At 44.0% G+C, this 23,189-nt stretch overlaps 2 protein-coding genes across 5 annotated transcripts in view; both read right to left on the minus strand.

Annotated features, from left to right (window-relative positions):
* Positions 1–1,881: 1,881 nt before the first annotated feature.
* LOC309503962 (uncharacterized protein) lies at positions 1,882–6,423 on the minus strand. Its single transcript, XM_082176824.1, has 2 exons — positions 5,231–6,423; positions 1,882–1,922 (listed from the first exon to the last, which is right to left on the minus strand). Exons 1-2 carry the CDS (start codon positions 6,338–6,340, stop codon positions 1,920–1,922), a joined length of 1,113 nt encoding a protein of 370 aa, XP_082032950.1. The 5' UTR covers positions 6,341–6,423; the 3' UTR covers positions 1,882–1,919.
* A 2,704-nt stretch (positions 6,424–9,127) lies between these two features.
* The window catches only part of hdx (highly divergent homeobox), a 34,938-nt gene continuing 20,876 nt past the window's right edge, over positions 9,128–23,189 (minus strand). The window contains exons 9-10 of one of the 4 annotated variants that reach the window (XM_082178331.1): positions 10,379–10,501; positions 9,128–10,297 (exon numbers count right to left, since the gene is read on the minus strand). In XM_082178331.1, coding sequence (XP_082034457.1) covers positions 10,148–10,297; positions 10,379–10,501 — 273 coding nt within the window. In that variant the 3' untranslated portion in view covers positions 9,128–10,147. The remainder of the gene's footprint in view (positions 10,298–10,378; positions 10,502–23,189) is intronic. The other 3 variants (XM_082178329.1, XM_082178330.1, XM_082178328.1) reach the window with 3 other exon arrangements.

Raw genomic sequence — 23,189 nt, forward strand, 5'->3', positions numbered from 1 at the left:
AATACCGGCACATGTCTAGTGAACACCGGACCAAACTCAGGGCAGCGGAGAGGAAATGGCCCAAATCAAAAGACCCATCTGACCTGAGTATCAGTCTCTGCTCTCATCCTTTTCTGTTGAAGTTCATGCTGTGAAATCTTCACATTTCCACAACAAGATTAACAGCGCTTCTAACACACGGACACTTTTCAAGACATTCAACTCTCTCCTCTGTCCACCTCCACCACCCACCTCCTCTTTAACGGCTGATGATTTTGCTAATTTCTTCACCAACAAAACAACAACTATCAGCAGTCACTTCTCAGCTCCACACACACAGGAACCCAGACCAACCTCTCCCACAGCCAATAACCTTCTCTCCTCCTTCCCTCCACTAACCGAGGCAGAAATCACTTTCCTGTAGCTCAAACAGTGGAGCGTTGGCGCATGGGTTCGATTCCCAGGGAAAGCAAGAACTGATAAGAATGTAAAATGTGTACCTTGAAATGCAATTTAAGTCGCTTTGGATAAATAGCGTCTGCCAAATGTATAAATGTGTAAATGTTAGTATCTAAACTTCTCCTCTCCAGTCATCCTACCACCTGCCCTCTAGAACCCATCCCCTCACACCTTCTACAAGCCATCTACTGTATTCTAGCAGGCTCGGGTAACCCCACTGCTTAAAAAAACCCACATTAGACACATAACTCGTAGAGAGTTACAGACATGTCTCTCTCCTACCATTCATTTTGAAAACACTTGAACGAGTTGCTTTCAACCAAGTATCATCTTTCCTGTCTCTGAACAACCAGCTGGATGTCAAACCTGTCTTCAAGAAAGGGCATTCAACCGAGACGGCATTACTGTCGGTCACAGAAGCCCTGCGGATCGCAAAAGCTGCTTCCAAATCATCAGTTCTCATTCTCCTGGATCTGTCTGATGCTTTCGACACTGTGAATCATCAGATCCTTCGGTCCACCCTCTCATCTCTGGGCATCACAGGAACTTCCCTCCACTTGTTTGAGTCCTATCTCACAGGTAGGTCCTTCAGGGTCGCATGGAGAGGTGAGGTATCCAAAGCACATCAACTGACCACGGGGGTTCCTCAGGGTTCAGTGCTTGGACCCCTCCTCTTCTCCGTCTACACCACATCACTGGGACACATCATACAGGCACATGGTTTCTCTTACCACTGCTATGCTGATGACACACAGCTCTTCCTCTCATTTCAACCAGATGATCCCACAATAGCTCCACGGATCTCAAGCTGTCTGGCGGACATCTCGGCATGGATGAAGGAACGTCACCTGCAGCTCAAACTAGCAAAGACTGAGCTTCTCGGCCTCCCTGCCAATCCGTCTCTACAGCACGACTTCACTATCCAGCTCATCCTCAATCACCCCATCAAGATCGGTCAGAAATCTTGGAGTAACGTTTGATGACCAGCTGACCTTCACAGACCAAATTACAAAGACAGCTTGATCATGCAGGTTTGCACTGCACAACATCAGGAAGATCAGGCCTTTCCTAACTGAGCATGCAACACAACTTCTCATCCAGGCCCTGGTCATCTCTAGGCTTGATTACTGCAGCACTCTTCTGGCTGGACTTTCATCGTATGCAATTAAACCTCTACAAATGATTCAGAACACTCGTCTCATCTTCAACGAGCCTGTAATAAGGTTCGTAATGATGTAGATGTAGGAAGGAAGAAGACAGGGGTCGGCTGACTGGGACGCTCACTTTATTAACTCTTCTCAAATAAATAAAAAGATGCGCACAAAGCGCCTTCACCGTGTCACAGCACAGCTTTCAGACAAAACAATATTCTCAGCACAATTCTCTTTCCACTCTCCAGCAGCGTCCTTGTGAGGTCCCAGTCCAAACTCTCTCTCCCTCTCTCTCGCTCTCCTCGGTTATATGCGGTCTCTCCACGCCAATTACTGCAATCAGACACAGGTGTTCATCATCTGTACTTGACCTACTTACTCACCGCTCGGCCCCCACCTTTCTCTCCCGCTCCAGACTTCGCGAAACCACGCCCCCCTCGCCACATACCCCCACCGCCCGACTCAGGCCGGGGAGCCATCCGGCCTGCAGCCTCCCCCCCCCTCCTCCTGGAGAGGAAGTCAGCCACAGTCATCTGTGCACCCGGCCTGTGGATCACCTGGAACTTAAACGGCTGTAAAGCTAGATACCAACGGGTGATCCGCGCGTTGGTATCCTTCATGCGGTGGAGCCACTGCAGGGGAGCGTGGTCCGAACAGAGGGTGAACTCCCGTCCCAAGAGGTAGTAGCGGAGGGTGAGAACGGCCCACCTGATGGCTAGGCACTCTTTTTCGATGGTGCTGTACATCGTCTCTCTCTTCGAGAGCTTCCGACTGATGTACAGCACCGGCCGCTCCTCACCCTCCACCTCCTGGGACAGGACTGCGCCCATCCCCCTGTCCGATGCGTCGGTCTGCAGAATAAAAGGGAGAGAAAAGTTAGGGGCATGTAAGAGTGGGCCACCACACAAAGCAGCCTTTATCTGAGTGAAAGCCTGCTGACACTGCTCCGTCCACTGAACCGTATCTGGTACCTCTTTTTTAGTCAGATCAGTCAACGGGCTGGCGAGGTCCGAATAATTAGGCACAAACCTTCTATAATATCCCGCCAGCCCCAAGAACTGTCTAACCTCCTTTTTGGTCTTGGGTCTTGGACAAGTTGCAACTGCTGCCGTCTTATCAATTTGGGGACGCACCTGTCCATGACCCAAGTGGAAGCCCAGATATCTAACTTCCACCCGCCCAACAGCACACTTCTTTGGGTTTGCCGTAAGTCCAGCCCTTCTCAGCGTCTTCAGGACAGCCCGCAAATGCTGCATATGCCGCTGCCAATCACTACTATAGATGATGATGTCATCCAAGTAGGCAGCAGCATATGCAGCATGCGGCCGGAGAATTCTGTCCATCAGACGCTGAAACGTTGCCGGAGCCCCGAACAAACCGAAAGGAAGGGTGACAAATTGGTGTAATCCGAACGGCGTGGTGAAAGCGGTCTTTTCCTTGGACATAGGTGATAAGGGGATCTGACAATATCCCTTCGTTAAGTCCAGTGTCGAATAAAAACGAGCAGTACCCAGCCGATCAAGCAATTCGTCAATCCTAGGCATTGGATAAGCGTCGAATTTCGACACAGCATTCACCTTCCTGTAATCCACACAGAACCTGACTGAGCCGTCCGTTTTGGGAACCAAAACTATCGGGCTCGCCCAGTCACTGTTGGATTCTTCTATTACTCCCATTTCCATCATTGCCTCTAATTCGCTCTGCACTACTTTTTTTTTATGTTCTGGCAGGCGATACGGCCGGCTGCGAACTACCACCCCCGGCTCTGTCTCAACGTGGTGCTGAATGAGATCTGTACGACCAGGCAGAGGCGAGAACACATCAGCAAATTCTGCTTGTAAATTCTTTATGTCAGTGAGTTGGGATGGTGAGAGGTGGTCTCCCCCAGGGTCCAGAGCGAGGGATTGAGTTTTGATAAGCGCTTCTGGACCGAGATCCTCCTCTCCGCTCACCACCATCGCCAACAACACTGACTCCACCTCCGACCATTTTTTAAGGAGATTGAGGTGGTATATTTGATGTGCCCCGCCCCTATCTGTTCGTATTACCTCATAGTTGAGATCCCCAACTCGCCGTGTGACCTCGAAGGGTCCTTGCCACTTTGCGAGTAATTTCGAACTAGAAGTGGGAAGTAATACAAGCACTTTTTCTCCCGGTGTAAATTGACGCAGTCTAGCCCCCCTGTTGTACAACCGACTTTGTCTGTCCTGAGCCTGTAACAAATTCTCCATGGATAGCCGCCCCAAAGTGTGGAGTTTTGTTCTCAGGTCCATGACATACTGAATTTCATTTTTGCTATTTGAAGGTCCGTCCTCCCAAGTTTCTCTAAGGACGTCCAACACCCCGCGAGGCTGACGTCCATAGAGAAGCTCGAAGGGGGAAAACCCCGTGGAGGCTTGGGGGACCTCTCGTACAGCGAACAAGAGGGGTTCTAACCATTTATCCCAATTTTTGGCGTCTTCCTGTACGAACTTTCGAATCATGGTTTTTAACGTGCGATTAAACCGTTCGACCAGCCCGTCTGTCTGTGGGTGATAGACACTGGTACGAATCGCTTTAATGCCCAATAACTCGTAAAGTTCGCGTATGGTTCGTGACATAAACGCCGTGCCTTGATCGGTGAGAATCTCTTTCGGGATTCCCACCCGGGAGATCAATGAAAACAGAGCACTCGCCACACTTTTAGCGGAAATAGTGCGGAGTGGAACTGCTTCGGGATACCGCGTTGCATAGTCCACCAGGACCAATGCAAAGCGGTGTCCCCGTGCTGACCGTTCTAATGGCCCGACGAGGTCCATACCAATTCGCTCGAAGGGGGCCTGCATTAAAGGAAGTGGGCACAAAGGTGCTTTTGGGTTAGCCGGTGGGTTTACCAACTGACATTCACGACAAGACGCACACCACTTGCGCACGTTCTCGTGAATGCCCGGCCAAAAGAATCGGGCCATGAGACGATTTAGTGTCGCTGTTTGTCCTAAATGCCCGGCCATTGGATTACAGTGAGCCGCCTGAAAAAGCATTTCCCGGCGGCTTCGAGGAACTAACAACTGAGTTGTATCTTGTTTTGACTGGGCGTCTTGGGTCACCCGATACAACTTATCTTTTAAAATTGAGAAATAAGGATAGGAGAGCGGTTGGTCAGGGTGGAGAAGCTGGCCATCGATGGATCGAACCTGATCAAAAGCATGTTTTAGTGTCTCATCCTGGGACTGCTCCAGGGGAAAATCATCGCGTTCCGGAAAGTTAATTCCTCCCGAAACGCTCTGTTCCCCTGAAACAGTACCCAGAGGTTCTAACTCAGCTTCACCCAGCTGAGCAACCGCCTCTTTTCCTTCCGGTTTTTCCCAAGAAGCATCCGTACACAAAATCCCTAATAATTTATTAAAGTCTGGCCAATCAGTTCCCAAAATTAACGGATGCCGGAGGTGCGGATTAATTGCTACCTCCACACTATGTTTTTGTCCCCTAAATTGAATTTCCACGGGCAATCTAGGATAATCCACCACATCCCCGTGCACACACCTTACCCTAACCATGCGGCCATTATCCAATGCCTCGGGCTGAATCAGGCTTTGATGCATGGAGGTTTGGTTACAGCCTGAATCCACCAAAGCCTGATAGGTACCCCCCTTGATACTCACAGGTATCCGATACTGGCCAGCTTGATCGGGGGCAGCTCGTGGGGCGTCGGGGACCCGGATCAGTGTCCCCACCTCCATCACTGGACACCGATCTATGAAGTGACCCGGGTCCCCGCAGCGCCAACAAGCCGGCCCAGGCTTCCCCTCTGCTCTGTGGGTAGGAAGCGGGTCAAGGAATTGGCGTGGAGAGAGCGCCGCCGCCGCTTGCGGAGGACCCGATTCAGAAAACGACCCCCCCCCCCGGGTAAAGGCTCTGGATGGAGCCGCCGGCTCACTCTGGCTCCCCATCCTCCACCGCGGTAGAGGTTTCGGCGGTGGTCCTCCCCGAGTCCTGGGGAGGGGGACGGGCCTAGAGGGAGAGGGAGAGAGAGAGAGAGGAAGAGAGGCAGATGGAAGAGGTTCGCCGACCCCTGGACACGCCACCATCTGATCCTCCGCCAGCTGGATGGCCTGTTTCAGCGACGTCGGGCGGTGGCACTGGACCCACTCTGCAGTCCTCTTTGGCAGTCGCGAGGTGAACTGCTCCAGTACCACTCGATCTATGATACCCTCGACGTCGCTTCCATCGGCCATCAGCCACTTGCGGCAAGAGTCCCGGAGCTGTTGTGCCATGATGAAGGGCCGGCCGGACTCGTCGAGGCTCAGGGTCCTGAAGCGCTGACGGTGTTGTTCTGGGGTCCGGCCGACCCGCTGTAGGATGGCACGTTTCAGGTCTTCATAGACCAGGAGGTTCCGGACTGGCAGTTGGTGTGCGGCTACTTGTGCTTCCCCGGAAAGCAACGGGATGAGCCGCATTGGCCAGTCCGTAGAGGGCCATCCCCTGTCCTCCGCTGACCGCTCGAAGAGGTCCAGAAAAGCCTCCGGGTCATCCTGCGGCCCCATTTTGTTCAGCGGCAGCGGTGAGGACGCAGGTGTTTGGGGGACGGCCTTAACCTCCCGGTCTATCCAGCTCCGGAACAGCTCGCGGTCTTCATGCTGGCCTCGGAGGAGTGCTTCAAAGCGATGGTCTTGCTCCTCCTTTATGGCCAGCAGCTGTCGATGTTGTTCCTGGTGAAGACCGGCGAGCGTTTGTATGATGTCCGCAAATGGCGAGGCTGGCGGGACTTGCATGGTGGCGATGATCTTCCTCCTTCCCGGGTTTCGGCTCCACTGTAATAAGGTTCGTAATGATGTAGATGTAGGAAGGAAGAAGACAGGGGTCGGCTGACTGGGACGCTCACTTTATTAACTCTTCTCAAATAAATAAAAAGATGCGCACAAAGCGCCTTCACCGTGTCACAGCACAGCTTTCAGACAAAACAATATTCTCAGCACAATTCTCTTTCCACTCTCCAGCAGCGTCCTTGTGAGGTCCCAGTCCAAACTCTCTCTCCCTCTCTCTCGCTCTCCTCGGTTATATGCGGTCTCTCCACGCCAATTACTGCAATCAGACACAGGTGTTCATCATCTGTACTTGACCTACTTACTCACCGCTCGGCCCCCACCTTTCTCTCCCGCTCCAGACTTCGCGAAACCACGCCCCCCTCGCCACAGAGCCCAAAAGAACCCACGTCACACTTCTCTTCATCTCTCTGCACTGGCTACCACTCGCTGCTCACATCAAGTTCAAGGAATTGACGCTTGCTTACAGATCGACCACAGGCTCGGCGCCCTCCTACTTTCACTCGTTCCTACGACTCTACATCCCTACCAGAAGCCTACGATTGGTCAACGAGTGACAGCTCGTGGTACCATCACAGAGAGACACAAAATCACTCTCCAGAACATTCTCATTCACGGTTCCATGCTGGTGGAATTATTTCCCCACCCTCATCCAGAATGCAGAATCCCTGACGACATTCAAAAGACAACTGAAAACTCATCTCTTCCGTGAGCACTTAACCTCGTATGTATATATTCCTATATATATATATTCCTTTAATCCTCCCTTGTCTGGTTTATGCTATAAGCAATGCCTGAACTTTGTATTTTGAGCACTTCTTGCATTGTTTTTGCCTCTTCACGATGACTCGCTTGCTGTATTCCTCATTTGCAAGTCGCTTTGGACAAAGGCATCTGCTAAATGTAAATATATCAATCTAATATTGTACTTTCTAAGTTTATGGATATTGGGAAAGAATGCTCTTTTTGTAATAGTACTGAAGAGTCTCTAGGAGTCTAGGTCATTTATTTTTGTGATTGTCAAAGTGTACAGACATTTTGGAAAGATGTCATTATGGAGTGTAAAGCCCCTCTTCTCTTTTATCGAAATCTTTCGACATTTATTTCTAAAAATTCCCGTTTTAGACTTCTAATTCCTGACCGGTGTTTTGTTTTGCTCTATCCTCTTTGCTTCCGCGTTCGTCAATGCGTCAAGGGTTACTCTTTCGCCGTAAATCGATGCGAACGGCCGTCTGTTGGAAGCTAGTTATTTTAGTCAATTAAGTTTTAAATATGGATATTTTTCTTACACAAATGCATCGCTTCACTTCAGAAGGCCTTTGTTAACCCCCCCCGGAGCCGTGTGGAGCACTTTTATGATGGATAGATGCACTTTTATGGACTTCAAAACAGAAACGGCCATTCACTGCCATAATACATTTTTTTATATAACTCAGATTGTAGTTGGCAGTTCTCTAGAAAAATAAGTGATCACATTTCACACAGTCAGCTTCTCCTCAATCTTTGGATGTCATCCTTTGTTTTGCGATTGTAAAAGCATCATCTGTAAGTTAATTCTTCATTACATAATGCTTGATGATACATATTTGCATATATTTGTGATACGTTTATTCAAAGCTTTGATTTAATGTAATTTTGGTGATAGCCTTTTGCTATTATCCTAGCCTTTCTTTGGTGTAGCATTCAATGTGTTGATTCCATTCTACTTTGATACGATAACTTCACTATATGAGACAATATCTGTATTTATTGCTATTTTCTTTGTTATCTGATAATCCCATTTAAGTAAATTTATGACACTGATTTCATATGGTGTATTTTCAGATAAGAGTTTCAGAACTACATTAATGTTATTTAGTCATTGAAAAATTGTTCTGATTATTGTTTATTTGCTGTTTTTTTACAGTTTTACTCCTAATTCATAATGTACTTGGCATCTTATTAAATGGCGAAGACTAAGATGAATCCTGACTCGTCTGTACTTTATGGATGGAGTTTGGCTGGCTGTTAAATTGCATCTGTACATGCAAGGAGAACAGTACAATGGTAGAACATTTAAAATGTCTACCGTTTAATAATATTTTCATTACATTTAAGAGCAATAGCCTACAGTCTCTGAACAAACGACAAGCGTCAGTTTAACACATAAAGAATTAAGGCATAGTTACTTTTTTGTTCATTGTTCTTTGAATTGTCAGTCTACATCATTGTCTTCTATGTATCAGAATAATTCGGAAGCAAGTGATAACAGCAATTTCTTAGCGATATATATACTAAATGAAAATAGCAATATATATATATATATATATATATATATATATATATATATATATGTATGTATGTTTACACTAGCAGTTCTTTGCAATTAGTGCAAATAGATGTTAGATGCTTTTTATACTTATAAATAGTGGCAGATACTATTTGCACCTCTGTGTTTTTGTACATTAACAGTATGCAATAATAGCATAGAGTGTAAATTACTATATTTATTAAAATTATTTAATGGATGCTGCCTTATTGGGACAGTAAAGCTCTCCTTACACCTACCCTAACCCTACCCGATAAACACTTTATTATTTAACACTTGTTGGACACTTTATTATTAAACACTTGTTGGACACTTTATTTCCACTTTAAAAAATTCTTTTTCATTCATATTGAAAGTTAATGCCTTTCTGATCTGATATGTGATGAGAAAATGGAGACAAGAAGCAAGTTCGGCAAAAGGCGGGCTCGAAACTTGAGTCAAAGGCAGCTTATCCACGCCATACTCCCTATGGCCTACGCCACCATAAACACTGAGAAGTGTGCGTCTTCTTTAATCTTGTGTGACCCAACCAGACATTGGTGGGCGGGGTTAGTGTAAATAGCCTTTGCCAACAAGACAGGCTATTTACACTTAGTGCACACTTACACTTGTACACATTTACACTTATTTTACAAAAGAAAAACGTTTCCGTTTTAAGCATATCGTTGTCGTGTAAACGTACCCTAAGGTTGTCTGCAAGTCTGCTGGTGCCGTTTACCTTTTTCCCCTTCAGTCCTGGATTGATTTTTCTTTTAGTTCTTTTTTTTGCATTAATATTAATATTTCCTTCTGATTAAATGTTTTTCTGTTAAATTGACTTCCATGTTTGGCCTCCCCTCTTTATGTTGCATCACCTAGAGCCAGGTGGTTGTAACATAGTGACTACATAAGACTCTCCGCTCAACTCACATGCACATTTCCAGAGGTTTGCTGACATGCACAGTTTTACACAGCTGTTTTCACTGAGAATGAACAAAAATCCAAACCAACTGGGAAACACAAGTTACTTGCTTATAGAATCATGCTGTCATTCTGAATATCAGCACAGCTGCAATTACCTGCAGCCATGGCCAAATCCCAGGCGTGCCAACATTCAGCCGTGCGTTTCCCAAAACACGTTTGGCCAAATATGGTCACAAGTTCTCTTGAACTGTAACCTGTAACCATAGTTGGCTTTGGGAAACGCATCCCAGAAAAGCACTCTTGCTTGTTTGAAACTGCTTAATTAAAATCTCAATTAGAACATTGTATGCTTCCAGCCATCATAAAAATAAAAAGACACAGATCTTGTGTTGACTTAGTGGCGTTTATTTGATAGTACTGGACCTGGCCAAGGCAGTCTGATATGCTATAGAAAATGACTTGTGGGGTCCAACAGTTATTGGTTCGTTTCCACAGGCACTATGTGGCACATGTGAGTAACAGAAGAGGTGGAAGCTGCCCTGCATTTATAGTCTCATTTGATCTGTGTCCCCCTCCTCCTCTGATACAGAGGACTCTTTCTGGATGGTGGGCGTCTCTATGCCAGACATGCTATGATTTTCCAGGCCCAGGTCCCAGTCCTCGTTCACTTTCTGAGGTAGACTGGCTAACAGCTCCTGAGAACACAGACAAACACACTGATCAAGATTTGATTTCCTTCATTGCTGTCTAAAAGTTTAACCCAACTGTTTCCTTACCTGCTGTTTCTTTCTGTCTTTGTTTTTCACAGCGATCAGCAGGCTTTTGGTGAAGCTCTTCAGCTTTGAGAACTTCTGTTTCTGGTTCTGAAGCTCACTCTCAAGGAACTGCACTTCTTCATTCTGAGGGAACAAATCACCAATATTTAAACTATTATTCCACAATATTTCACACAATCACGATCTCCAATTAATCAGTTAGATATTTTAGCCTCAGTGATAAATAAAGTTGCCCATGATGAAGGACATATCAATTGTAAAATTGCACTGTGAGGAGGAGAAGATCAAGGATGGAGAAAGCTTACTGAGGATGCTTGAAGGAGGTTTTGTGGAAACACTTGACATGTATAAATTCTCCTCCCCCTTCACATCTGTCAGAATAGTTTTAATTCATGTTTTACCAATGAAGTTTAAATTAAACATAAATCTCACATATTTCAACAGGTCATGTCATGTGAAGTGCCACTTGAGAAATCCAAAAATCCAATTTACAAATGTCTTCCTTGGATTCCTCGCATACATGGAGAGATGAACTAAGATGCAAGGGTGCACAATTTAAGATATGAAAAGCCCAGAGTGTGTTGTCTATTAGTGAGATGCTGATAGCAGAGTACATCAAATGTGATGCTTAGTTCAAGATCTAAGACAACTAGACTGAGCTGCTAGAAGAAGATCACTGACAGTCCAGATTGAAAGAGTAACAAACATTGTTAGAAAGCCAAAGAGATTGTAGCTAAGAGGAAAGTCTACATATTCAGTTTGGATAAGAACACAGGTTTTGAGGTAGGTCTGAAACTGCTCAGCTGAGAAGGATCCAAGCCAGATTTCCTAATGATAACAGTGATGAGAGAAGTTTTTAGATGTGTTTATGCCTATGTTTCCAGGTTTCTATATTCCCCAGATCTATATAGCACATTATGAACGCATGAAAAATAGTTCTATGTTCCCCAGTGTCACGCCCACCAGCTGGAGTGCCTATGATAGCCATCAGAGGGCACTCCTTCCATATTTGATATTAGGGCTGGGACAATAAATCGATGCATCGTGAATCGAGAAATGATTCTGGATCGATTCTGAGATTTTCCGAAATGCATCTCTCTCGAATCGATTATGAGCTTAGTTTTTAAAGGGGAACATGGCAACTCTAGCCATTTCTTCGCTGATTTTCCCTTTTGTTGTCGCATGTTTTCTCAACGAGCTCTCCCTACAGCTGTGGGCCGTATATTTCACAACACTGTAGTAAAAAAATCTCACTTGCGGCACCCTCCTCCCCCTTCCTACCGCTGCTCATGTGCATTTGTTATTATGGGAGCCGGCCAACTTTATTGTGTGGAGCTATGCCTACCGAGGTGGGTAATAAACATAGACAGTATAAGAAATGGACACAGCGACCCCATAGACTTCAACGGAGAAAAGTGAAGTCAATTAGAAGCACTCACTTCCTGATGGCTGAGCGTACTGCGCAGACTCAAACTGAGCTTGACGACGTAGATGTGACGTGAGCAACCTGTCTGACAGTTGTAAGTCTTCTAGTAGCTGTGCCAAGAGAAATCTGAATCATTCCCTTCCGAATCTTGCAGAGACGGAGAGCGTGAGTAGGAGGTGTCCATGAGCTAGGAGCAGGAGCAACTTTATGACTCTCTATGGGCTTCTCCCTTGACTTTATTGGACTTTATGCCTCCACGTCCCCCCGATTGCCTGCGAGCTTCTCCTCCTGTCTCTACGGTAATTTCTCTACTGTGTGACAGAGAGTCGCGTGGTTATGACGCAATCGTTAGCCTATTTTTACAAAAACTGCTTCTACGGGGCCATAACGTAAGATACAAGGTAATGGAGCCTTTTATACATTTTCGTGTTTCTTTAGAAATAAAAAAATAATCTTTAAACGCCTCAGATGTAAAGTTATTCGCTGTCAAAGTGACACCAAAATGAATGTGAGTCAATGGAATGCTAACAGCAGGTGATGGCTTGCTAACCAATGGCGGCCCCCAGGGAAGGTACGCTTTCCGGGTGCTGGATTACCCCCTTGGTAATACATCATACACAGTATCATATGGCGTGTGTGTTTATGTTGAATTGCCGTAAAGCAGTATGTGTTTCTCGCTCGTTCTCGCTTCTCACGAGACTTCCTATTTCCAACTTACCAACGTTAGTCCCCATGTTGCAAGGTTGGTTTTCCGCCGGGGAACGCTGGTGGGTGCGGGGAAAGTCACCATTCTCACCAGAACAGGTTATTTAACCATCCAAATGATTTCTAAACGGATTTATTAAGTTGAAATAGTTGCCAAGTTCCCCTTTAACCTCAGATGGCACTGCATGCTTTAGAAACAGCCGTACTCTGCTGGCTTCCAATGCCTTACACACACCACTTGAACCTTCTATAAAATAATCATTCATAAAGTTCGAAAAGGTTAAAGCAAAGTACAAGGGTGTTTGCAGTGGGCTGTTTACATTAATCTTGTGTCATAAAAGCGTTCTGAGGTGCAAGTACATTCTCAGACTCAGCCGAACACATGAGCGCTCTTCTTCGTGAGCATTTGTGTGCGGTTAAAAACTAGCCTAGAGCGCCATCTGCTGTGAAAAACTAAGCTCAGAATTGATTCGAGAGAGAATGGCGATGCATTCGGAAACACTGGAATCGATCCACGAATCGCGATGAATCGATTTATTGTCCCAGCCCTATTTGATATATCATCAAGGACTGCATTTCCCATAACCCATTGCCCGGACTCATTATTGTTTGATCACTTCCACCTGTTTGTCATTACCCTTGTTGACTGTGCCTATATAAGCAATGTTTTATTCAGTCACTCATTGCAAAGTCTAGTAACTATATATTAAACCTATAAGAGAGCTATGACCTTTTACATTAATCCAACCATTTGTTTATATCCCTCAAGATTAGGACTATTACAGTGAGAGCCCTACGACAGGAACAGAAAACCCCTTTGATGAGTTCCACAATAACTTGTTGTGTTTAGGGCTGTCGCGGTGAAGGATTTTCCCTTGCGGTAATTTTGAGTGGCTCAATAGCGCGATATGCGGTTTTACCGCATTTATTAATTTATTTTGATTTATTTGTTGCTATATAAATAAGTGTTACGATGTGGTCAGCATGCACAAAAACGAGTACATTTTCAGTAACCAATGTAACCGAAACTAAACAGCGTCTCTGCGTATTGAAAGCCTGTCACTCAGCGTGCAGTTGTTACGGCAACAGACTGTCTTTGAGTGAGTCATTAAAGGGATAGTTCACTTTGAAATAAAATTTTGGTATGTTTTAGCTTACCTCAAGGGCATCCAAGATGTAGGTGTCTTTTTTTCCGCAGTAGTTTCAATTTTGATATTTTTAGGTCAAACCGTTCTTGTCTGTCAGTCATATAATGCAGGTCGATGGTCACCACCTCAAAGAGCATGCACAGAGTCCAAATTAAAACAATTCCCCGTCGTCCAAATTACGAACAGTATTTATATCGTTTTTACCTCTTGTACACAGCCACGTCCAAGTGATCTGAGAGTGCGGGCGGGTATAGATATATACAATAGAAGTCGCCTTGGCTACGGCAGTTCATTGGAACGAAACCGTAGCCAAGGCGACGTCTAGTGTATATATCTATACCCGCCCGCGCTCTCAGATCACTTGGACGTGGCTGTGTACAAGAGGTAAAAACTATATAAATACTGTTCGTTTTCTCACACAAACCGCTCGTTTCGTGTCTTAGGCCATCAATGTGTACTTACGATGGGGAATTGTTTAATTTGGACGATGGGGAATTGTTTTAATTTGGACTCTGTGCATGCTCTTTGAGGTGGTCACCATAGACCTGCATTATATGACTGACAGAGAAGAACGGTTTGACCTAAAAATATCAAAATTGAAACTACTGCGGAAAAAAAAGACACCTACATCTTGGATGCCCTTGAGGTAAGCTAAAACATACCAACATTTTATTTCAAAGTGAACTATCCCTTTAAACCATTCATTCAACAACACGTTCAAAAACGCTGATTGATTCATTAAAAGATAGTAATGAAACAAGGTTAATTATTTTTAACTTTGAGCTCCACTTTTCAAGGCTCAGCTGACCAGCAATGCATCGCATGGGTAACGCCGAAGCTTCACTTAATAGAGACAAATGGCATTGATTCAATGCGTGACTCACTGAGTTTTGTTTCCCGCGACCGCGAGTTCCTCGCGCTGTGGATGCTGACCAGCGCTGTCGCTGATGCCATTCATGGTAAATACCCTTTATTTTAAACGTTAAAAGGATGACAGGACAAATATTTAACTTTCCTTGGACACGGCAACCTTTTCAAGAATATGAATCGACCTCAAAGACAGACGCAGGTAATCGCACACGCTCAGTCGATCTCTCTCATTCACTGTCTGTTTAGGCTTAAGTGCAAATCCACGAAGCCTCTGTACCAATCACCATTATTAACTTTTTTAACATTCAAAACATGCACGAAGTTCAAAACAAGAAGGGTATAGCCTTATGAAAAAAGAAAACACGCGAATATTGCGGTTGCTGCGGTTACTTGAATTCCTCTGCGGTTGGCTTGTCAGTAGCGCGGTACTGCGATATTGCGGTTATCGCGACAGCCCTAGTTGTGTTAAGCAAATACAGAGCATGGGGGAAAAAAAATCAGGTTCCCACACTCTAAAAAATAAACCTGTAAAATAAAAAAACAGCAGCTGTGGTTGCCTATAGACGAGCACGAAAACACGTAGACTTCGAGTCAACGTGCCACATAAAGTTTGGACCAGGATTGTGGTACCTATTCCGGTGGTGTCTTCGTGCTCGTCTAGGCATCCTTAAACAAATGGTAATGCCATGTTGTTATTAGCACCTGTAGAATTTCCTTTTGTTAGAAGCCCAGATAAAACTAAAAAGCTACTATTAGATCCATGGCAGAAGCAGTTCGACTTCACGAGCACATTTCTTTACAAAAATAAATAAACAAGAACTTCTACGGAAGACTGTATCTCGTAATTCTCAAAATATTATGACTTTATTCTCGAAATATTTCGACTTTAATCTCAAAATATATATATTTTTTTTACATTGCGGTTCAGGGCTTCCGTAGCCAGCACTTCATCATAAAAAAAATTAAAGCTGCAGTCCGTAGTTTTTCCTCTTTGTCGCCATCTCTGTTCAAAATCTGCAATTGTAGTTATTCATGGAATTATCAACTTTACGTGTGTTGTGCCTTGGCATGGCACAGCGCGGATAAATCCAATGTTTTGAGGAGAACGTGCGGTTGTCAATCACCGCGCTGGTGGTGTGGATACTGTCATTCGCAATCACAGATTCAACTTTTTCGAAGTATGACCAACATACGAATTTTCACCGTAAAATGTCATCTGAAGAAGTTAAGTAACATCCACTTTTGTTTTGACCAACTAAAGGAAAAAAGCATTGCAGTAAATTGCGCCAATTAAATCTAACGATTGCTTATCATATCACGTCAAACCGTGCAAATTATACTTTATTCTCAAATTGTTGATGTTAACAAAATCAGCATTGCGTGACTACATTTAATGCCCTTCCTATATTTATCCTTGTTTTCGCATGGGCCCGATGCAGTCTCTTTTTTTTTCTCCGAAGTCTTTCGCGTTTGTTCGGGTGAATCTCCAGTTGTCACTGGTGATTGTCGTTTGAACCTTTCTGGATCCGCCATTAAATTGATTTTAATTATATCAAGTGCTGTGAGAAAGGGCTATACATCTCCACCTCCAACATCCTCACATGCAATATAGCCTACTAGCCGAGACTCCTTCTTTATGTGCACAGATGTGACGTAATGACGCAAAGACATGCTCGGATTTCCCGCGAAAATCCTCCAGTACCACTGGAATTAAAAACATTATTACAAGCTTACCATTTTGAATCGAAGGCAAGCAGATAGTTTTGAACACTGGCTGGTTATGTACTTGCTCAAAAAGTTATTTTGGATCATTTTTAACCCAAAAAAGCTATGGACAGCAGCTTTAAAAAAAAATAAAAACACGGTAGCAACATTTTCACCCATTTTTAAAGACAAGGCTTAAGCCTAGTCCTGGAATAAAATGCATGTCTGAGCTGTTTTAACTGAAACCAACTTACACTGACATATCTTAAAATGTGGAAGTGCCATTGTTTTGTCTCAAGATGCACACCAGTAATGTTTTTTTCTAGGGCACGTTTATAAAATCTACTCTAGGTTTTATGGGGCTGAACTTAAATTTACATTTATGTGCCATATAAATCTGGGACACATAGGACCCTGGAAACACAGGACCCTTTTTTATGTGTTTATTATGTGCTATATAAATCTGGGGAACATAGAACCCTGGGAACATAAGAATGACCCCTGTTTGGAAGAGGCAAAAGAAAGAATAGTTTATCAAATGTGATAAAATGGTTAAAAAATAGCAACAGGATCAATTAAGTGTGTGGCAAGGACATATTTGACAGTGACTGTGACTGTGCAAGTGAATGTGAAAGTGATTTTACTGTTTAAATTTGGAGAGAGTATTACAAATTACTGAGAGAATCCAGTGATTAGTGGTGCATCACTGTTGTATTTTATACTAGTACTAATAAAAGAAAACGCAGCTGAAACAAGTGTGCAGTAGCTCAACACGCCATCCTTTTATTCTACTTCTTTTTTACCTCAACACTCTAGGTTAATAGCGGCCCCTAGTGGGCAGACCATATTAACCCAGCATAACATTTTAAGCCAACACAACAATTACCTAGCCTGACTACGTCAGACTTCGTACTTCCGCTCAATTTCAGTTCGCTTCTGTACTCAGTCTGAGATAGCGACCTGTCTATCAGTTTTCCTCCGGCCTGAAAACAGCCGGCCAATCAACGAACAGAGGGCGGGCTGAGAGCCGTGACGTAGACGCTGATTGTACCGTGGATGCGTAGATTTACTTCACATAATCTGCAATAGTCGTTCACAGCCATGTTCACTCCGGTATTTCGCTCAATGGTTTTGTTTTCGCATCATACATGTGTTTACAGTGGAAGTTAGATGCGGCTGAGCCAGCGCATAACACACGTCATAACCAAACGTTATGTGATTGGCTTACGGGTAACCAATGATTTTAAACTTCAGACAAGCGCCCCCCCGCGAGAAAGAAAACACTTTTCAATTATGTCATGCCAGACTCTGTCTACGAAGCAAAGCGAAGTAGCAGAGTTTGGTATTACCAGGCTAACAATCACCCTGAATATTACTGCACTACAACTGAAAAACTATAGAGTAGAAAAATGCTTTTCACTGGAAAAAAACAAACGTGTCAGCAATGTGTAAACTAATTTCATATGAAGCTGAAAATTATATTCTTTGTTATGTGGTCACAAAAAAAGATAGAAAAATGTTATTCATGGCCAGGCACATATTATATTGTTTAGTTTTCTGTTTACTGTCATCATCACTGCATTTTGTAAAGCAGTGATCTAGAACCCCACATTTTGAAATTGTATTTGTGGCGAGCAGGACGAGGCCGAGGGCCATGAGAGAGCGGCACGAGACCGGTGGCGTGATTACTGATGAGTGACACCTGCGCAACGCACGGGTCTCATATCTCTCACGGCCCTCGGCCTCATCCTGCTCGCCACAGTATTTCTCTTGACCTTTGAGTAAACACTAGTCTAGCCCCTTTCACATCTAGGAACTTAGTTATAGGAACTAACTGCGATTTTAGAGTTTCGGCTAATATTTGGCACTAATTCAAGTGTACTTGGTTTGTAAAGACAAAAAGGGAATTTCCATTTAGGACAGCAAACTGCTGCTCGACCAACCTAAATAGGGTGAGTCTTACCTCTGTTTAATGTAATGTTACTTTAGTTAGGTGTATGTGGGAAACCATGGCATGGCCAAACCAAAGCTACTATCAGAGAAGTAATATTGGTCGGGTTATATCTGTAGTAGTGGCCATGACCTCTGTCTGTCTGAAACGTTACTTTAATTCAAGTGTATACAAACCAAGGAGGGTAATACAAAAATATCTTTGATTGTGTAAGCGTGAATGTGCCCATCAAAGATATTAGCCAATTACCTCTGTTTAGTGACCAAAACTGACGAGTTTGTGATCGTGAGACCCGCGTTAAATGGTCGGCGTAAGGACCTCAAAGCGACATAGATTCCTAATATGAACGGGTAAAATATAAAGTAAAGAGTTATATAGAATAATCAAATGTATTGCTAAACCATTATATAAATTACCAATAACCAATTGGCATTCTGACCTAAATTCAAGGTTGTGATAAAATGGAGTCAGAAAAAAGTTGAATTGGAATTAAATTACTTTGCCACGCTGAAAAGACAGTAACACGCAGTAACCTTCACCTGCTTATCGGAAACTGTCGTTGGGCCGATTGGGCAGGCCTCACAGTGGTTCCCCAAGAAATAAACGTTCCCCTAGGGCCATTTTCCTGGTTGGATTCACACCACCAGTTGGAACTCTGAAGTGACGTATGCCACGCTTGTTGTTGTGACTTTTATTTTGACTGCGGGGCGGACTTTTATTTTGATGTTGCTGAGAACACCCAGGCGGGTAATCCATCGACTGGAAGTTGAAGCCGGCCGCGTGCCGCCATCTTGTAGCAGAACTTCACTTGCGTTAGCATTCCATTGACTCCAATTCATTTTGGCGTCACTTTGACAGCGAATAACTTTACATCTGAGGCGTTTAAAGACTCCATTTGTCCATTATTTATTTCTAAAGAAACACGACAATGTATAAAGGGCTCCATTACCTTCTATGTTACATTATGGCCCCGTAGAAACAGTTTTTGTAAAAAATAGGCTAACGATTGCGTCATAACCACTCGACTCTCTGTCACACAGTAGAGAAATTACCGTACAGACAGGAGGAGAATAATATGGCGTACTGGCGTTACATTTTAAAATAAATACTATACAAAATAATTAATCAGAATACTTACTCCTGCTCACTCACGCCAAAGAACTCTTTGCTCAAGCTCGCCGTCTCTGCAAGATTAACGTTGGCAGTTTGCACACACAGCTACTAGAAGATTTACATCTGTCAGACAGGTTGCTCACGTCATCAAGCTTAGTTTGAGTCGGTTTGAGTCTGCGCGTCAGGAACGGAAGTGCTAAAAAATCGCTAAAAATGGGCTTCACTTGTCTCAATTGAGCTCCAATGAGATGGCTCTGTCCACTTCTTATACTGTCTATGAGACCACCAGATCCTGAGCACACAGCGCTCATATTCTACTTCTTTAGTTTACGATCAGTTTAACAGTCCTGTCTAATACGTTATTAGATAGAACTGTTATACAAAGAAAGTAGACAGTATATGATAAAGTATTAGCGTTTGCCGTGTGGTGGATGTCCAATGTCGCTAGCTGAGCAGAAATACATAATCATGTTTCACTTGGTCCCCTCAAATTTTCATTGTATTTTCTCCTTAGCATAAAGGTTGAGAGGTCCATCTATCACTGTTTTCCATGTCCGTAGAGTTAGTTTGTAGAGTAAATATATAGGCTATAATCTGTGTGCACACAGCTTTTAAAAAAAATGGTGTTGGTGCCAGTGTTGGGTAAGTTACTTTAAAAAAGTAATTAGTTATAGTTACTAGTTACTTCTCACAAAAAGTAACTGCGTTAGAAACTGAATTACATCATTACAAAAGTAACTAATTACCAGGGAAAGTAACTATTGCGTTACTTAAAAAAAAAAAGAAAAAAAAGTTTAAATATAAGAAATTTCTTGGATACCCCCAATATGAAATGTTAAATGAATTAAGAACATGCTTCTTAAGAAATGTACCAAAAATAAATAAATACTAATAGAAAATATAGCCTACGTACACATACACTAGTGCATATCATTAAAATGATTAAAACTCACACACCTTTACAACTGGTAGACATTCTGTATAGCCTACTTGAAGTATTTTCTTCCTCACAATATTAAGTTTAACAAAAAGTGCTCTCAATATAATACTGAACAATGTACCAACATAAATAATAATAATAAAATATAATCTTTTGGGACTTTATTTTTATAACCTACAGAGAACGTCATCATCAGAGGTTATTTTAGCCAAATTAGTCGTGTTTGCCGTACAACAACCGGTCAAACAAATAGCCATGTTTGAACGTTCCCTGCAGGTTATTTTGGAGTTTATGTTAGGCTATATAAACTAATTAAAACATTGCATATGATACCAATATGCTACAGAGATTATTCAAATGCTGAAATGTGTAATTTATTTATAAATAAAGTATTTATGCTCGTTGCTCGGACACACTCGGTCTCTCTCGCGCACTGTCGAGCGCGTTCTCGGACACACTCGGTCTCTCTCGCGCACTGTCGAGCGCGTTCTCAGACACACTCGGTCTCTCTCGCGGACTGTCGAGCGCGCTGGCTCGCGGCATTCGCCTCGCTTTTGTCCAGTCCGGCGCCTCATAAACACACACACAGAGAGAGCCTACTCGGATGAAAACCGCTTCAGTGAGCTCAATTATAGTAACGCCGCATTTTTATTGACAGTAACGGCAACGGCGTTGTAACGGAGGAAACAGTAATTAGTTTGATTACTCGTTACTGACAAAAATAACGCCGTTAGTAACGCCGTTTATTTATAACGCCATTATTCCCATCACTGGTTGGTGCTGGTGTTTTGCGTGTGTTCGGCCAATCAGTGTAAACTAACGTCACTGGTAATTCCTATTGTGCTGGTTTAGACCCTACTCTGAAGTAGGAGCTAATATAGTTTCCCCAAAAGGCGTTCCTCAAACTAAAATCATTCCTAGTTCCTGAGGTGCAAACACGCCAAAAGCGTGTACTCTCGCCATTAGTTTTAGGAACTATGAAATGGTTCCTCCGGTGCGAAAGCCCCTAATGTCAAGGCTTGGTTCAACATGGAGAGGAGATTGGGATTTTATGAAAACAAAAACATTATATAATACAGGTCAATGAAGGAGCACGGAAAACTAAACCAAACATTGACTGAGCAAGAACAGACTAACTACAAATGAAACTGAGGGCTATATAAACAAAAGGCTACATGAGGAAACAAACAAGACACAGGTGAACAAAATCAGTAACAAGGGAAACCAAATCAGTAACTATGACAACCAAATGAAAAGAGACAAACCAAGCAAAGAAACTATTTACAAAGAATCAAACTAAACAGGTCATAAATGTAACAGAACTCTCCCCTCCCAGCAGGCGCCTCTTTGTGACATAAACAAAAATTGCATCAAAGTGACTGGAGGGGTGATGGTCTCTATAAGGGGGTTAGGGCCCCAGGGCAGAATAGTCTATGGCAGGACTGGAAAGGGGGGGAACCATGTAGGAGTCGGAGGAAGAGTGTGCAGAGGAGCCATTGGAGGAGCAGACCACCACAGGGCTAGCGGAAGAGGAGATGACCATAGAGGGGATGGTTGAGCAAGACCCCACCAACCATCCAAGACAGAGCCAGGACAGGTGGAGATCCAGGTGGACCCAAAGGGCAGAGGACACAGGGCAACACTGCTGGTCTGAAGGGCCAAGGTGAAGCCAGTGGGAGCGAGGACAAAGGAGGAGCCCAGTGGAGCCAAAGGGGTGGAAGGCTGAGGTGCAGCAGGAGACCCAGAAGACTGGCAAAAACAGGGTGACACCTGACCAAGGTGGTGCTTGCCGGATGAAGGAGCCCGGTGGAGCCTGAAAGATGACGGATCACGGTGGAGCCGAGGGAACATGGAGCCAATGGGTCGACAGGCCGAGGTGAAGTCATGGGCTTGGAGTGTCTCATCTGACAGTGTCAGTGCAGTTAAGTCAATAATATTACTGAATATTAAGTGTCCCCAACTAAGCAAGACAAAGGTGACAGTGGCAAGGAACCCAAGCTTCACCCTGGCCTAGATGAACGAACATGGTGTGAAAAAATTATTGGGATTTGTCAAACAAATATTAGGTGGGAAGAGAAGCAGTCTGTCCAACAGGTTGAAACATTAAGGTACAGCTGTCATTTAGCCAGTAGTACACAATAGCCAGTATCAACATCCACATACTGTGCCAGGGTCAAGCTGGAATCTCACGGAGGCTGCCCAAGAGCCACCCATTCGTCCGCTCTCCCAGACATGGAGGCCGTCCTTCCTGAGAATCTGAGAATTCCTCTCTGTCTCCCTGTGCTGCCGGCGCCTCCCTGGTCTCCTGTACTGCCGGTACCGTCCTGGAGGCTACTTAGCCTGCCCTCATCATCCTGGTCACCTGCCAGGACTCCAGGATGGGAGCTTTTGGATTAAAGACTATTGGTATTGAACTCTCCTTCGTCGTGTGCTTCCTGTTAGTAGCCATCCGTGACAAACATCGTATTCAATACAAATAGTTCACATTTCTGCCCAAACCATGGTAAATACAGACTGTGTTACTACAGTACATTCATTATAAATGTTTGTAAGGGTGGTGATATGGAGGGGGCCGTTTCATCTGACTCAAAACAACTTTGATCATTGAGTGATTTGTGGTTTGTAACAGAGAGGTGTGTGTCAAATTGAAACGCTTTTCACTGGATGTCGCTGCGCTGTTTAATAATGATGTCTGGGACCGGGAGTAAACGCAACTTCTTTGAGCATGCGTTCAGTTTATCCACTGGGCCGTGCTGCATAGTTCAAACTAGTGAAACTGTGCTGTAATAACAGTTAATAAATTAAGAATATAAGGAATAGTTCACCAAAAAAATCTGTCATCATTTACTCACCGTCATGTTGTTCCAAACCAGTATGAAGCCTGTATTTTGGGACAGCGAAGAATTCAGAAGTGAAATAATAATTTTTCCTGTCCATGCGGTTCCAATCCAAAC

This window comes from Leuciscus leuciscus (assembly GCF_965113295.1).
Source record: "Leuciscus leuciscus genome assembly, chromosome: 8".
Taxonomy (NCBI): domain Eukaryota; kingdom Metazoa; phylum Chordata; class Actinopteri; order Cypriniformes; family Leuciscidae; genus Leuciscus; species Leuciscus leuciscus.